This window comes from Microtus ochrogaster, chromosome 5 (assembly GCF_000317375.1).
Source record: "Microtus ochrogaster isolate Prairie Vole_2 chromosome 5, MicOch1.0, whole genome shotgun sequence".
NCBI classification, from domain to species: domain Eukaryota; kingdom Metazoa; phylum Chordata; class Mammalia; order Rodentia; family Cricetidae; genus Microtus; species Microtus ochrogaster.
This window is the reverse complement of record NC_022012.1, coordinates 82,074,387-82,089,502: the sequence shown is the minus strand read 5'-3', so window position 1 is coordinate 82,089,502 and position 15,116 is coordinate 82,074,387. Positions and strand designations below refer to the sequence as shown.

The following is a 15,116-nucleotide window of genomic DNA, read 5'->3' as shown; positions in this document are numbered from 1 at the left end:
CAAAAAAAAAAAAAAAAAGACTTGCTCGTTTAGTTTCAGGGCTTGGATGCTCAGACATCGCACTCCTGGAATGTTGGAAGCTGGGGTGCCCGACCGACAGCTTGCTTACACAAGGTGTCTTCCAGAGAAAAGTCCATTTCTTTCTTATTTATTTTTTTCCTTGGTTTTCGAGACAGGTATGTAACCCGGCTGTCTTGGAACTCTCTCTTTAGACTAGACTGGTCTCGAACTCACAGGGATCTTTGCCTCCTGAGTGCTAGGATTAAAAAAGTGTGCACCACCATCGCCTGGCCCATTTCTTTCTTTCTTTATTTTTTTTTTAAAAAGAACCTTAAAAGAATTTTTTATATTACCCCACATGCATGACTGGTGCCCATGGAGCCCGGAGAGGGTGCTGGATCCGTTGGAACTGGAATTACAGATGGTTGTGAGCTTACACTTGGGAGGTGGGACTATAACCCTATCCTCAGGAAGAGCAGCCAGCGCTCTTAACGGCAGAGCCATCTCTCCAGCATGAAAATCCATTTTTTTTATGTTTATGGTGTTTTGCCTGTGTGTATGTCTATGCAGCATGTGTGTGCCTGTTACCAGTAGAGGCCAGAAGAGGTGATCAGCCAACAGGGACTGGAGTTACAGATGTTTGTGAGCCACCATGTGGGTGCTGGGTATTGAACCCAACTCCTCTGCAAGATCTGTGAGTGTTCTTCAATAATGAATGAACCATCTCTCCAGTCTGATAGCTGCTCTTCCAGAGGACCTGGGTTCAATCCCAGCACCCACCTGGCAGCTCACATCTGTCTGTAGCTGCAGTTCTAGGGGAATTGGCATCCTTACACAGACGTACATGCAGGCAAAACACCAATGCTCGTGAAATAAAAATACATTAATTAAAAAAACCAAAAATCAAAACAAAACAAAACAGAACCAACAAAAAGGAATGGCAGGTAGGTGGAGCCAAATTGTTAGGTCTATTGATAACCCGAGGAGCTGTTAGAGGTTGTAACTTAATGTAGGAACCAAAGATGCCTGGCTTCTAACTCTGTTACTTAAGTACGGAGACTTAGGAACTTCAGTTGAGACAACAGCAATAATAATAAACATATATATCATTATCAAAGTATGGACGATATCAGAGCATTGTTTTCCCCCATATATTCAGAAAACACTTCAGTGTCCAGACTCTACTGGCTTTTAGGCAAAATTTTGCCCTAGTTTTCAGTTCTTCATGTTGCCCAGCCCCCAGTGGATCTGAAGATAATTAAGAAAAGGTGAAAGTTTTGATTCAGTTTTACTGGGACTCAGGAAGCTCCATGGTAGTTTTTCAGTCTCCATTTTGTGAGTCTAAACTCAATTGGGAAAAGTCACCTAGGTTGATAATGGGCTGGCAAGATGGCTTAGTAGGGAAAAGCATTTGCTACCCAGCTTGATGGCTGGAGTACAATCCCCAGGATCCATATAGTATAAGGAGAGAATCGTCCCTCCCCCTCACTCTGACCTCCACTTGAGTGCTGTGGTGTGCCTGTGCACTCACAAATAAGGGACTGGCTGGGCGGGCGGTGGTGGCGCACGCCTTTAATTCCAGCACTTGGGAGGCAGAGGCAAATGGATCTCTGTGAGTTCGAGGGCAGCCTGGTCTCTGGCTTTTGTAGGCACCTGTGCATATCCATACCTAGACACATACACAGAATTTAAAAATAAAAATGAGGGGTGGAGAGATGGCTGAGCGGTTAACAGCATTGTCTGCTCTTCCAAAGGACCAGGGCTCAATTCCCAGCACACACATGGCAGCTCACAGCTGTCTGTCGCTCCAAGATCTGACACCCACACACGGACATGCAAGCAGGCAAAACGCCAATGCATATTAAGTTAAAAAAATAAAACCTTTGGAACTGGAGAGATGTTCAGCAGTTAAGAGTACTTGCTGCTCTTCCAGAGGGCCAGGTTTGATTAAAATCTGAATCCCTCTTATGGTATAGTTGTTTTGAGACATGCTAAGAGCTATATGGTTCACAGGACAAGTATCCAATTTAATTATGACCAAAGTCCAAATATTGCTGCTACTGAGCTATTTATTCCCTCACTTTGCATTTCATTGGTTATGTGGTCATTATGTGAAAATATGGAGGGGTGAGGACATAGAATATTTGATGTCTTGGAAAAGGTCTTGCTGAGTGCTGATGGCCCGTGTTATTTTCCAGCACTAGGGAGGCTGAGGCAGGTGGATCTCTGAGTTCAAGCCTGGTCTACATAATGAGTTCCAGAACAGCCAGGGCTACAGAGAAAAATGAAAAAGAAAAAAAGAAAAGGTTCTTATTAACTGAGAAAATGTTTACTGACCGCCGGGCGGTGGTGGTGCACGCCTTTAATCTCAGCACTCGGGAGGCAGAGGCAGGCGTATCTCTGTGAGTTCGAGACCAGCCTGGTCTACAAGAGCTAGTTCCAGGACAGGCTCCAAAACCACAGAGAAACCCTGTCTCGAAAAACCAAAAAAAAAAAAAATGTTTACTGACCAAGCTTATGCTGAGAATCATTTATTGAAGAAGCAAATCAATGAATTTGATCCAAGTACCTTTTACCACCAGGATCCATTTTTTAATGAGCTATTCTTTTTTTCCTCCAAACATTGGAGGTTGAACTAAGGCTTCATACATACTAGGCAAATACTGTACCAGAAAGTCCAGCCCCTGTTCCCCAAATTTGGTATCTTTGAAGACTCAGCTATCATGCTTCACTTGGCTGTCTGAGGATTCAGTAACTTTTAATTGTGTCCATAGTCTTCCCCGGAGTAAATCTGTAAGAGAAATATTTGCTTAGAGACACTGCAGTCAGTGAAATTACAAGAAAACTACTGTCTGAAAACTGTACAACCCACACTCCAGGAGGATGCTGACCCCTGAACTGACATTCTGATTTCATTGAGGATGAAAAGATAACTGAATAGATGTGGGCAGAGAAGAGAGCAGAGGGTGTGGGTGCCTGTGATTCTGGGGAGCCGCTCCCGTAGAGCAGATGGAAGATAGAGGCATTAGATTAGAAACGTGTGCCATTCAGGGGATAGACCAAGGGCTGTGTGAAGAACAGAGTGGGAAACGGATCCCCACATTCTCAACACACCCCTATCAGTTCTCAGTCCAGAGGGTTTGAAGCGAATCATATGACCTCTCCAGACCTCTGCTTGTTTGAATGTGAGACATAGCTGAGAGCTGTGCCTTTAAAGGCCTTGTGAGAGGGCTGGGGGAGGAGATAACAGCAAATAAAGGGTGTGATACTAGGCAGGAAAAAGCTGGGGACAGGTGTAAGGACCAGCCCTCCCCCTGTTGTATGCTGTATATATAGGGAATTTGTGCAAGTCTGTGTGGGGAGGAACTGCCATTCATTCATTCATTCATTCATTCATTCATCCATCCATCCATTTTCTTTTGCTTCACACCATGATACACATTGCCATAGACTTCTAAGTCACTTTGCAAAACTATGAGAAAATTTCTTTGCCATCTTCTAGGAAATTCTGGTCCATACGATACATATGCACATCATTTGTTGCATTGTCTAAAACATGTGAGATTTGTCCTCCACAGTGACATTAAGCCTTCACTGTTCCCAGAGCTTGTGAGAATACTGACATCTTGTCTCCAGCAGCTGGATACTTCCCGGACTTCTGACTTTTTCTGGCAGCCAGGAAATTGGCATCTTACTATTGTTTCAATTTGAATTTGTCCTGTTATTCCAGAGCATTTGAGAAGCTTTCACATTTTACAAGTAGGCCGAGAACAAAACCAAGTGCACACTCTCTGTCTCCGATTTTCTGTTTTAGAAACAGGGTTTTACAGCAGAGGTAACTTGTTTGACCTGTCTCTAATCTCAAGGGTAAGACATCAGAATCTGTTTGCTCATATCAAGCTTGTAGGCTTAGATTTCTTTTAGCTTATCATTGGTTTTTAGGCTTGTTTACATATACTTATTTTCTGTTTCTCTGTGTATCAGGCTAGCTCTATAGACAGGATGCTGGACTTTCTTTTTCTTTAGTCTAAGAATGGCTGTCTTCCTCTCTCCCTGCCTCCCTCTTCCCTTCCATTCTCTCACTCCATGCACAGCATCTCTCCGAGTTGCTAGGCTTGTTCTGACCTTGCTCTAGATTGGCTAATTGTTATTTTTTAGAGTTTGGGAACATTTGAAGATGCCTTTAGAAGATGCCAAGGAAACCAAACATGGTGGCACATGCCTTTAATCCCAGCATTTGGGAGGCAGAAGCAGGCAGATCTCTGTGAGTTCGAGGCTAGCCAACTATATAGTGAGTTCCAGGACAGCCAAAGATATACAGAGAAACCCTGTCTCGAAAAACAAAAATAAAAAAAAAGAAGATGCTAAAGAACTAATTAGATGTTGTAACAGCAATGGAGTTATATAAAGAAATGATCAACTTAGCAATGTACTCTGGAGAATGTTGGGGCGAAGGATATGTCCAAGTCTGTGGAAATTCTTCATCAAGCACAAAGAAAAATAGAGGAAAGACATATGCCACCACCCCCCATTTTAAAAAATCGGCATGATCGATATATGGAATTTATTTTACCACTACTTTTCCCTTTGTGCATTTTGATGATTTTTTTTTTAACAACTGTTACAGATCCCTGGTAACCGTGGCTGGTGAAATGTCTCAGGGAATAAGAGAAAATGCTGCACAAATGCACGACTTCAGTTTGAATTCCCAGTACCAAGTGAAAACCTCGACGTGACTGTGTGTCCCTCTAAGTGGCATTGAGGAAACAGAAGCAGGTGGATCCTGTCTCAAGGCAACAGGACAGAGGAATAAAGAAGTCACACACAGAAAGATCCCTGGCAGCTGCTCCGGGCTCCACATGTACACTCGTGTGTGAATACCCAAATATTCATGCAGAAACCACACACACACACACACACAACTCACATTCATAAATCCTTGACAATGAGCTGTTAAATATCTGTGGTCTACTTTCAAAAATGAAAAAAACAAGAGAGATTTTACTTACACATTCTCCATCATGCATTTTAACTATGGTTCTGTTTTCGTATCTGGAAAAATTATATTATGAAATGGTTATTTTTGTTCTGTTAGATGCCATAAACCATGACCAACTCTTTCTTGGTCGTCTTAGGCAAAGCCAAGAAATATTTTGTTAATAACAGTGGATTTATATATATAGTATATATAATGTATATTTTTATTTTGTGTGTATGTGTGTTTTGCCTGCATGTATGTCTATGTATTCATGGAGGTCAGAAGAGGATGAGCCTACATTCTAGCTCCAGGCGATCCAATGACCTCTCCTGGCTTCCATAGGCACCTGCATTTACATGTATCATGCTCATGTGTGTATGTGCACATGTGTACATGCATGTGCATGTGTATGTGCACAAACACATACACACAATTAAAAATAAAGCAATCTGCTGGGCAGTGGTGGCACACACCTTTAATCCCAGTACTTGGGAGGCAGGGGCAAGCAGATCTGAGTTCGAGGCCAGCGTGGTCTATAGAGTGCATTCCAGGCCAGACTCCAAAGCTACACAGAGAAACCCTGTCTTGAAAAACCAACCAACCAAACAAATAAATAAAACAATCTTAGAAATTAAGATACCACTGAATACATGTGTATCAATGAATTAGGAAACCTAGATGACACTCAAAGTTTCACAGAAACACAATTATCTAAAGTGACTGGTGAAGAAATGAAACAGCTCAGGAGACCTCCAAGTAGAGACATTAATTCTGTGATCAAAAGTCTCCCAACTAGCCGGGCGGTGGTGGCGCACGCCTTTAATCCCAGCACTTGGGAGGCAGAGGCAGGCGGATCTCTGTGAGTTCGAGACCAGCCTGGTCTACAGAGCTAGTTCCAGGACAGGCTCCAAAGCCACAGAGAAACCCTGTCTCGAAAAAAAAAAAAAAAAAAAAAAAAAAAAAAAAAAGTCTCCTAACTAGTCTGGTTCAGGCAACCATATTGCTGGGAAACAAGACCTGCATGATGACTGCACCAGTTACCATGGCAACGTGGGTGGGGGAGGCTCACAAGTCCCCACCCCTAGATGATGAGTTACAGCGAGGATGGGGATTGGTTTCCCCAGGAAGAAGCCCTTCTTAGGTTATCCCAGCCCAAGTTGTCAGCCCTAAACACAAGTAAACATAAGCAAACATAAGTAGGGTGGTGTGTGTGTGTGTGTGTGTGTGTGTGTGTGTGTGTTAGGGTCCTGGAGAAGTTCCATAAAAAACTACCATCCTCCCTTGTCCCTATTGTCAGGGGCACCAGTGATTAATTGCCCTTTGTTCGTGGCTCTCTTGGAAAAAGCTTGCTTAGTCTCAGGAGTCTGCTCCGCTCTCTCATTTACATACAAGAAAGGGACTGGGGAGGAGACAGACACACAGGAGTTGGAGAGGGAAGAGGGATGTAAATATGACTTACGCTTAAAATTCTCAAAAATGAAAAGCTTAAAAAAAACCCTAGAGGACCAAAACTCTCTCAACAGGGTTCCTGAGACCGGCAGCATGTAAACCCACATGATGCCAAGGCAACAACCTGAGCTTATCCCCAGCACGCACCGATGGGAAGGAGGGAGTCAGCTCCTGCAGGCTGCTGACCTCCATGCGTGCACTGTGGCATGTACAAACTCTCTTCCCTAAATAAATAATATGTGATCATTTTTTAAACAAAAGGATTCTAGACAGAAACTTGAATTCGCACACAGAAAGTCAAGGGTAGTGGTACATACTTGTAAACAGCCCCCAGGAGGCTGAGGCAGGAGGCTATGAGTCTGAGGCCAGGCTGGGCCACAGCAACCTGAGGGCAGCTTTCAACTGCTTTTTTAAATGAGACCCTGTCTCAGCTGAAACAGACAAACTTGAATCTCTGTGAAGAAACAGAGAACCATAGTGGGCAGTTCTTACGAAGCTAGAAAAGACAATGAAATGTATTTTTTATTTGTGCACCTTTTTCTCCAGAATCAAAAGAAAATAGCAGTAGTTAACCTGGTATACAATAGTCATGCCTATGTTAACTGGTGTACAATACTTATGCCTGTGTTAACTGGTGTGCAATGGGCAAAGGTATAGTTTGTATAGCAGTGATCACTTAAAGAACGAGGGAATATATACTATTTTCTCTGTCCTTCCTTTCTTTCCTTCCTTCCTTCCTTCCTTCCTTCCTTCCTTCCTTCCTTCCTTCCTTCCTGGCTATCACTCTGGACAGAAAAAAACTAATTCAATCTCTTGCAGTTCCTTCCACCAAAGAAAAGGTCTTATCGTTCCTGGGAGTGGCCGGTTTCCTGCGTTCCTGGATCCCCTCCTTTTCTCTCCTTGCCCGTCCCCTATGCTCTCGGCTCCCTGCATGAGCCTCTTCTCCACCCTGTTACCAAACCCTTCCAGAGACTCCAACGGGCTCTTATCCAGGCTCCAGCTCTTCATCTTCAGGATTTAACTCGTCCTTTTTCTCTTTATGTAGCAGAAAAGGAGGGATATGCCCTTGGGGTCTTAGGACATCAATTGGGACCTTCTTTTGCACCTGTAGCATACCTGTCAAAGAAGATGGACCTCACCACTCAGGGCTGGACACCCTGCATACGTGCTTTGGCAGCTGCTGAGTTTCTTATTCGTGAGTCAAAGAAACTAACCTTTGGGGCACCCACCACAGTCTTCTCTCACCATAATCTGTCCAACCTCTTAATTTACAAAGGCTTACAAACCCTACCCCCTTCCCGAGTTCTTTCCCTCCAGGTGGCGCTGGTAGAAGATGCTAGCCTCACCTTTCAATGCTGTCCACCCCTTAATATCTCAAATCTTCTACCTCAACCTAATGTTAATGATTCCCCATCCCACTCCTGCATAGAGACCTTAGATGATCTACTGCCCCACCCCTCACATATACAGGAGGGCAAACTGTCCCAGGCCACTTATACCTGGTACACAGATGGCAGCTCCTTTTTATGTGATAGGACCCGTAGAGCAGGCTATGCCATAGTATCAGATACAGAGATAGTCGAGGCAGGGGCACTCCCAGCCCATACTACTAACCAGCAGGCTGAGCTGATAGCTCTCACCCGTGCCTTTCAGTTAGCCGAGGGACAATCTTTAAATGTTTACACAGACTCTAAGTATGTGTTTCATATCCTCCTGTCCCACGCAGCTATCTGGAAGGAGCGTGGGCTTCTTACGACAAAAGGAGGATCCATAACTAACTCAGGTTATATTATGAACCTGTTAAAAGCCTCCCATCTCCCTAAAGCTATAGGAATTATTCACTGTCGGTCTCACCAGTCCGACAGTTCCATTGTTTCCAAGGGAAATAATCGGGCTGACAGAGCAGCTAAGACAGCAGCACTCCAGAGCCCAGATCTATCTCAGTCACCTCAGGGAGTTCTTACAGTACAGCCCACACTCTCACAGACACCCCCTGACACCCACCAGATCCTGTCCTACATACATCAGCGCTTTCATCCTAATAACAAAGCTCTACTTCATTTTGTCAGGTTTCACCTCCAACCCACCCCTGAGGATATCAGGTTCCTAAAGACTATCACTGCCTCCTGTCAGATCTGCCAGAAGTCAGATCCCAAGACCAAATACCGTAGCTGCCCTTTTCCTACTCACCAGGCCAGGGGCTCCCTTCCGGGAACTGACTGGCAGCTGGATTTTACTCATATGCCCACAGTCAAAAGAATTAAATATCTCCTGGTTTTGGTGGATACAATGTCTGCGTAGGTTGAAGCCTTCCCCACCACCAACAAGAGAGCCCAGACAGTCTCCGACATTCTTCTCCGAGAAATCATTCCCCGGTTTGGTATTCCAACCTCTCTTCAATCAGATAATGGCCCTGAGTTCACTTCCCAGATCTCTCAAAACCTGTCCAAGGCTCTTAACATTCCCTGGCATTTCCATATCCCATACCACCCTCAGTCTTCAGGTAAGGTAGAACGGATTAACCGTTCTTTAAAAGACGCCCTTGTAAAAATGTCCCAGGAACTTCACCTCGACTGGGTAAGACTCCTGCCTCTGGCCCTCCTCAGGCTTAGAGCCCTCCCCAAAAGTCCCCTTTTCATCTCACCTTTCGAACTCATGTATGGGCGGCCCATTCTAACCCCCGGCCTCCCACCTAAAACCTCCCCTCTTCCTGATCACCTGCTCACGCCACTACTAACCCATCTACGCTCGCTACTGTGGGATTTTACCGACCACTCATTACCTCAACCATGTGCTAATCCATGTCCACCGCCAATTAAAATAGGAGATCAGGTATTATTTTCCCCCCCCAGGTCAACGTCCCTCACCCTTTTCTCCTAAATGGCAGGGTCCCCTCAGAGTAATTCTTTTGACTCCCACAGCTGCTAAGCTCGAGGGAATTCCTCAGTGGATTCACCTATCACATCTTAAACCGTTCACTCCTCCAGCTCAAGACAATCCCTCATACACGGTAACTCAGACAGGACCTTGTTCTCTTAAGTTCCAGAGGACTCCAGTCCAAGGAAAGTAGAGGTCCTGTCCTTCACTCAACCCTCTTGTGCCAACATATTTTCCTTTCTCCTCTTTTTCTAAATTTCTGAATAACCACTCAGCTGTCGTTACAGGATTCATTATCAGACACGGAGCCAAAGGTTCAGGTGGTAAGCAAATTCTTAACAAAGTTCCTTGACACAACAAGTTCACTACTGACTGCAGCAGTGTCTCCTGAATGTTAAGGTAATGCCCAAAATATCATACATGGTTAAGAATTTATTTCTTTTAAGACATTTCCTTTAGGCTCCAAGAAGCCAGCCCAACCCACATGAATGAAGCAGGCCCAAACGGATCATTAACGGAATAAGTACCATTCAATTTTTTATTATTTTTAACCCCAAACCTCCTAAAGCCCCCCCACCCCAAAGCTCCCCTTTAATTTCCCAAAATTTCCTCTTTAATTTCCCAAACCTCCTCTTTTCTTTTCTACTAATTTTCTTCTCTACTAATGCGACTTTTGTTTTCTAGCACCTTAACGACAATCCAGCTACTCAAAAGCCAGACAGATGCGATTCCTTCAATCAGCCACCTCAAAACTCCAGCGGACAGGACATAATCAACAGGACATCACCAGGACAATCGATACTCCCCGGATCCCTCGACGCCCAAAGTCAGCAGGAAACAGTTATGAGAGACCGGGATACGCCCCTATTCCCTACCCATTAAGACTCTCAACCCCCCAGATTTTTAATAAATTAAAATGGGTAGCTCGCCTGGGGAATAACATTTCCTAAGAGCCCCTAGCGGTCCACGTAAAGGCTGCGCAGGCGCAGAGCGTGGTGTCTGGCGCACGTGCGTGGGGGACCCTTTAAAAAGCTGGAACGCCGTCTGTTCGCTCTCTTTTCCCCTTCTCTCCCGCACGCTGCAATATAGCTCGCGCTCCACGTGGGTTTTGTTGTGTCTTGCGTCCTCTTGCGTTCTTTCGCCTCCGAAGAACAAGAAGAGCAAGCAAGAAGCAGACAGCACAGAAGAACACTTCCTTCCTTTCTTTTTCTAAGACAAGGTTTCTCTGTGTAGCCCTAGTGTCCTGTAGCTCACTTCATAGACCACGCTGGCCTCGAACTCAGAGATCGTCCTGCCTTTGCCTCCTAAGAGCTAGGATTAAAGGCATGCATGACCATGCTCAGTTAACATCTTTATAATTGCTGTAAATGCAGATTGGATTGCTATAAAGTTTATTTGCAATCTCAGGGAAGCTGCTAAGAAAATATTTTAATTAATTAACTTTTTTTTTGAGAGAGAGAGTTTCTTGGTGTAGCACTGGCTATTCTAGTACTCACTGTGTAGACCAGGCTGGCCTTGAACTCAGAGACCTGCCTTTGCCTGGTGAGTGCTGGGATTAAAGGTGTGTGCTGCCACCAACCAGAGAAAATATTTTATTATACTTATTTTTTATTTTGTTTGTTTTTTGAGATGGATTCACTGTGCAGCTTTGGCTGGCCTAGAGTTTCCTACATAGACCAGGCTAGCCTCTAGCTCACAGAGATCTCCCTGCCTCTGCCTCCCCAGTGCTGGGATCACAGATGTACATCATGACACATTGAATGGTTGGGGTGTGGAACACAGGGCCTCACATATACCAAGGGAGAGTTCTACCACTGCGCTGTATCCACAGGTCAAGAAAAGAATTTACTTGTTTATTTAGTGCTTGTGTAGATGTGTGTGTGATGGATGTGTGTGCTGTCTACACATGTGTGTAGGGACCTGCTTCTGTGTGTACATGTGGAGACCAGAGGAGACAGCCTGTTCTATATCATTTTACCTTATTCCCTTGAGATAGGGCCTCTCACTGATCCTAGAGCTCGGCTGGTGCTGACAGGCACCAGTGGTCCTCCTGTCTCTGCCCCCCATAGCCCTGGGGTTGCAGGCATGCAAGCAGCCAAGCCTGGTGGTGGTGGGCATTTGAACTCTAGTTCATGCTGGGGCCACAAACACTTCCCCACAGAGCCATTTCCCCAATCCCTAATTTTGTTTACTCTAGCAGAAGTGAGTTTGCATATGGTTTGTGGTGCTGTGCCCTTCCCCCCTCCCCTCCCCGCCGCGCTCCCCCCCCCATAATCTGTGCCAGTCATTGAGGCTGACATACAAATGTGCTTCATAACTCTTTTATGGGCTCTTAGTGTAAACTTTCTTATTTATACAACCAAGAACATCAAACAAGGCTGATTCCTATTGGCCAAACGTCTCTCATACTGACCAAGATTATTCTTTTTCTTAAAGAAGACTAAAACAAGGGTGAATGTTTGACCAGTCTCACGCTATTCTTCTTTTCTCTTAAGATACTGGGGACCAGGCAGTGGTGGCACACATCTTTAGTTCCAGTACTTAGGAGACAGAAGACAGACAGAGTTCGAGACCAGCCTGGTCTACAAAGTGAGTTTCAGGACAGCCAGGGCTACACGAAAAACCCTTGTGTTCAAAACAAAACCCCAAAAAGTAAACACACAAACAAAAAATATTGGCTTAACTGGGGAATATTACACAAGATATGGATTTCCTTCCTCAAGAAAACAGCTTCTGTGTGAGAATTCCACCACTTCTGTTTGTAGGTTCCTTAATGCAGACTTCTGTGCCTTGGACCAAAGAGTTGGGCATTTTGCACAGGTGTTACCAAAAGCTAAATGTCACTGGCCCCAAACTAAACCACTGATAGGATGAACATTAAAAAAAAAAAAGTTGTTTTGGGCTGGAGAGATGGCTCAGAGGTTAAGAACACTGATTGCTCTTCCCAGCAACCACATGGTGGCTCACAGCCATCATCTATAGTGAAATCTGGTGCCCTCTTCTGGCCTGTAGGCATACATGAAGGCAAAACACTATATACATAATAAATAAATCTTTTATAAAAAAGTTGTCTTGGGGAATAATATTCATTTAAAGAGCAATAAACCATTCATTGGGAAAATTCCTTAACTTCTTCCTCCTCCTCCCCCTCTATTTCTCCCCATTTTTCTCCCCTTCCTTCTCTACATTTTCTTCCTCCTCCTCTTCCTCCTCCTCTTCCTCCTCTTTTGCCATCTCCCTTCATCCTCCTCTTCTTTAAGAACTGTTTTCGTCAGATTTATGTACGTGTGTGTGCTTGTGTGTATGCATGGGTCTGTGTGCGCTGTGGTATTATGTGGAGGTCAGAGGACCACTTTTGGAGTGTAGGACCTGCCCTTCCACCATGGCTCTGACTCCAGTCTCAGGCTTGGTGTCAAGTGCCTTTACCTGCGGAGCCATGTCACCGGCCTCTCTCCTCACCAGGCTGTTCTCTGGCCACGTGAGCCAACTGGGCTACGGTCACAGGTCACTTGGTGCGAATGCTGCCCCTGCTTGCTACTGCGTTCCCTCCAGTTGGTCTTTGCACTCTGACCTCTGTGGCGTGCTGTTTGTGCATGGCTGACAGGGAATCCCATTCAGCTTTGGGGAGCAGGAGGAGAAAGGGAAGAAATGGAGAAGCAAGCAGTGGGGGAGGGGCTAATGGAAGAGAGAAGAGCTAATGGCTGAGGCAGGGAATAACAAAATAGAGACTTACAGAATTCTGGAGCAGAGATGGCACTCGCCGTTGTAGGTAACTTGGTCACTGGCACATATAGGCTCGCTGGGCTTGAAGTAGGAAAGCATCCAGCATTTCCTGACGTTCTTGTTGCACAAGTCCTGAAGTGAGACACAACACCTCCAGGTCCTTTGTTACAGGTAATGCGCAGGGATGGCGCAAGGAACACCGGGCCAGGAGTTTTTTCTTTTTTTTTTTTTTTTTTTTTTTTTTTTGGTTTTTCAAGACAGGGTTTCTCTGTAGCTTTGGTGCCTGTCCCGGAACTAGCTCTTGTAGACCAGGCTGGCCTCGAACTCACAGAGATTCGCCTGCCCCTGCCTCCCAAGTGCTGGGATTAAAGGCGTGCGCTACCACCACCCGGCTAGGCCAGGAGTTTAGACAACAGGCTTCGGATTCTCCGCATTTCTCCTGGTCCTTGCCATTGACACCTGCATGACTGCAGATGTGCGTTCCCCAGCCTCCCACCAGGTCCTTCTGAGGAAGAAGTCTCTGTTGGACAGACCACAAAGTGTGGAGAGCAAGAGCTGGGAAATGTCTTTCCAAACAGGCGTCTCTGGAGCCGGAGAGGGGACTCAGCACTGGCTGCTCTTCTAGAGGAACAGAGTTTGGGTCCCAGCTCCAATATGAGATGGCTCAAAGCTGCCTGTAATTCCAGCTCCAGGCTATCCAGGACTCTCTTCTGGCTCCATGGGCACCTACCTATACATATGTGGCATACATCTGCATAGACACACATAAATTAAAATAAAATTTTAAGAAAAAAAGAAAATAATTTCTAAAAATGGAGATTTCTTTCAATTTTCTTTTTGTTGTTTTTTTTTCCTTTTTTAGAAAAAATACTTAACTTTATTTTATGTGTATTTGGTATAAAGGCATCAGATACCCCAGAATTGGAGTTACATGAGATACCATGTGGGTGCTGGGAATTGAACCTGGGTCCTCTGGGAGAGCAGCCAGTGCTCTTAACTGCTGAGCCATCTCTACAGACCCTCCTTTTCTTTATTTTATTTTACTATTATTTTTGTTTTGTTGTTTGTTTTGAGACAGGGTTTCTCTGAAGTTTTGGTGCCTGTCCTGGAATTCACTCTGTAGACCAGGCTGGTCTCTAACTCACAGAGATCCTCCCACCTGTGCCTCCTCAGTCTTGGGACTAACAGTGTGTGCCACCATGCGTGAAAACATTGGAATTGCTTATGAGCATTGATGAATGACTTACAGTCTGTGCTCAAACTTGTCACAAGGGTAAGATGTAGAGCTGACAGAGAAGGCATCACGGGGTTTGGATTGAGGGTGGCATACACAAGTCCTGAATATCACCACAGAAAGGATGTCCATAGCAGCGTGGGACCAACCTGAATTCTGTTTTTGTTTTTCAAGACAGGATTTGTCTGTGTAGCCTTGACTGTCCTGGAATGCTCCGTAGAGCAGACTGGCCTTGAACTAAGAGACCCGCCAGCCTCGCCTCTGTCTCCCAAGTACGGGGATCAAAGGCTTGCACTACTGCCACCTGACTGGGACCAACCTGAATCTGAACCATAATTTCCTCATGCATTTAGTGGTGGTTATTACAGGAGGCTTGCAGATTGGAGTAATGTATAGGAAGAATCCCCAGGGACAACCAAATGAGCTGCACACACGCTGGGACTCTCCCAGGCAAGCCCCTCCTGCTCCCCACCTCCCGGGGACCTGGGAGGGAAACTGACTCTCCATTCCTATTCTTGGGAACCTGGGAAGTGGAGCTCACCTTTGTCTCCTGGAAGACCTCATCGGTCACGTGAGGGCTCATAGGGAGAGAGAAATCTGGAAGACAAAAGCATACACAGGGGACAGTTATTGCCCTGTCTGTGTCCTCAGGGAAAAGGCTAGGTGATGGTGGCTTTGCCTGTCATTCAAGAGCATCCCCTTCCATCATCTGAGCCCAGGGTTCTCCTTTAGCACAGGCTGGCTTCTACAGGGATGAAGAGAGTCAGGAGGCTCCTGCCTCTTAGTGAAGTAGAGACCTGGCCATGCCCTTCATGCTTCATGGGTAAATAACTTTCCAAAAGCTTTAGGTTTCTT

The 15,116-nt window shown here is 45.3% G+C and overlaps 1 protein-coding gene across 1 annotated transcript in view; it reads right to left on the bottom strand.

Annotated features, from left to right (window-relative positions):
• Window positions 1-2,598: 2,598 nt before the first annotated feature.
• Spink8 (serine peptidase inhibitor, Kazal type 8 (putative)) overlaps window positions 2,599-15,116 on the bottom strand; it is a 21,682-nt gene continuing 9,164 nt past the window's right edge. Inside the window, exons 3-6 of the mRNA XM_026779427.1 lie at window positions 14,803-14,858; window positions 13,038-13,159; window positions 5,010-5,052; window positions 2,599-2,791 (exon numbers count right to left, since the gene is read on the bottom strand). Coding sequence (XP_026635228.1) covers window positions 2,759-2,791; window positions 5,010-5,052; window positions 13,038-13,159; window positions 14,803-14,858 — 254 coding nt within the window. The 3' untranslated portion in view covers window positions 2,599-2,758. The remainder of the gene's footprint in view (window positions 2,792-5,009; window positions 5,053-13,037; window positions 13,160-14,802; window positions 14,859-15,116) is intronic.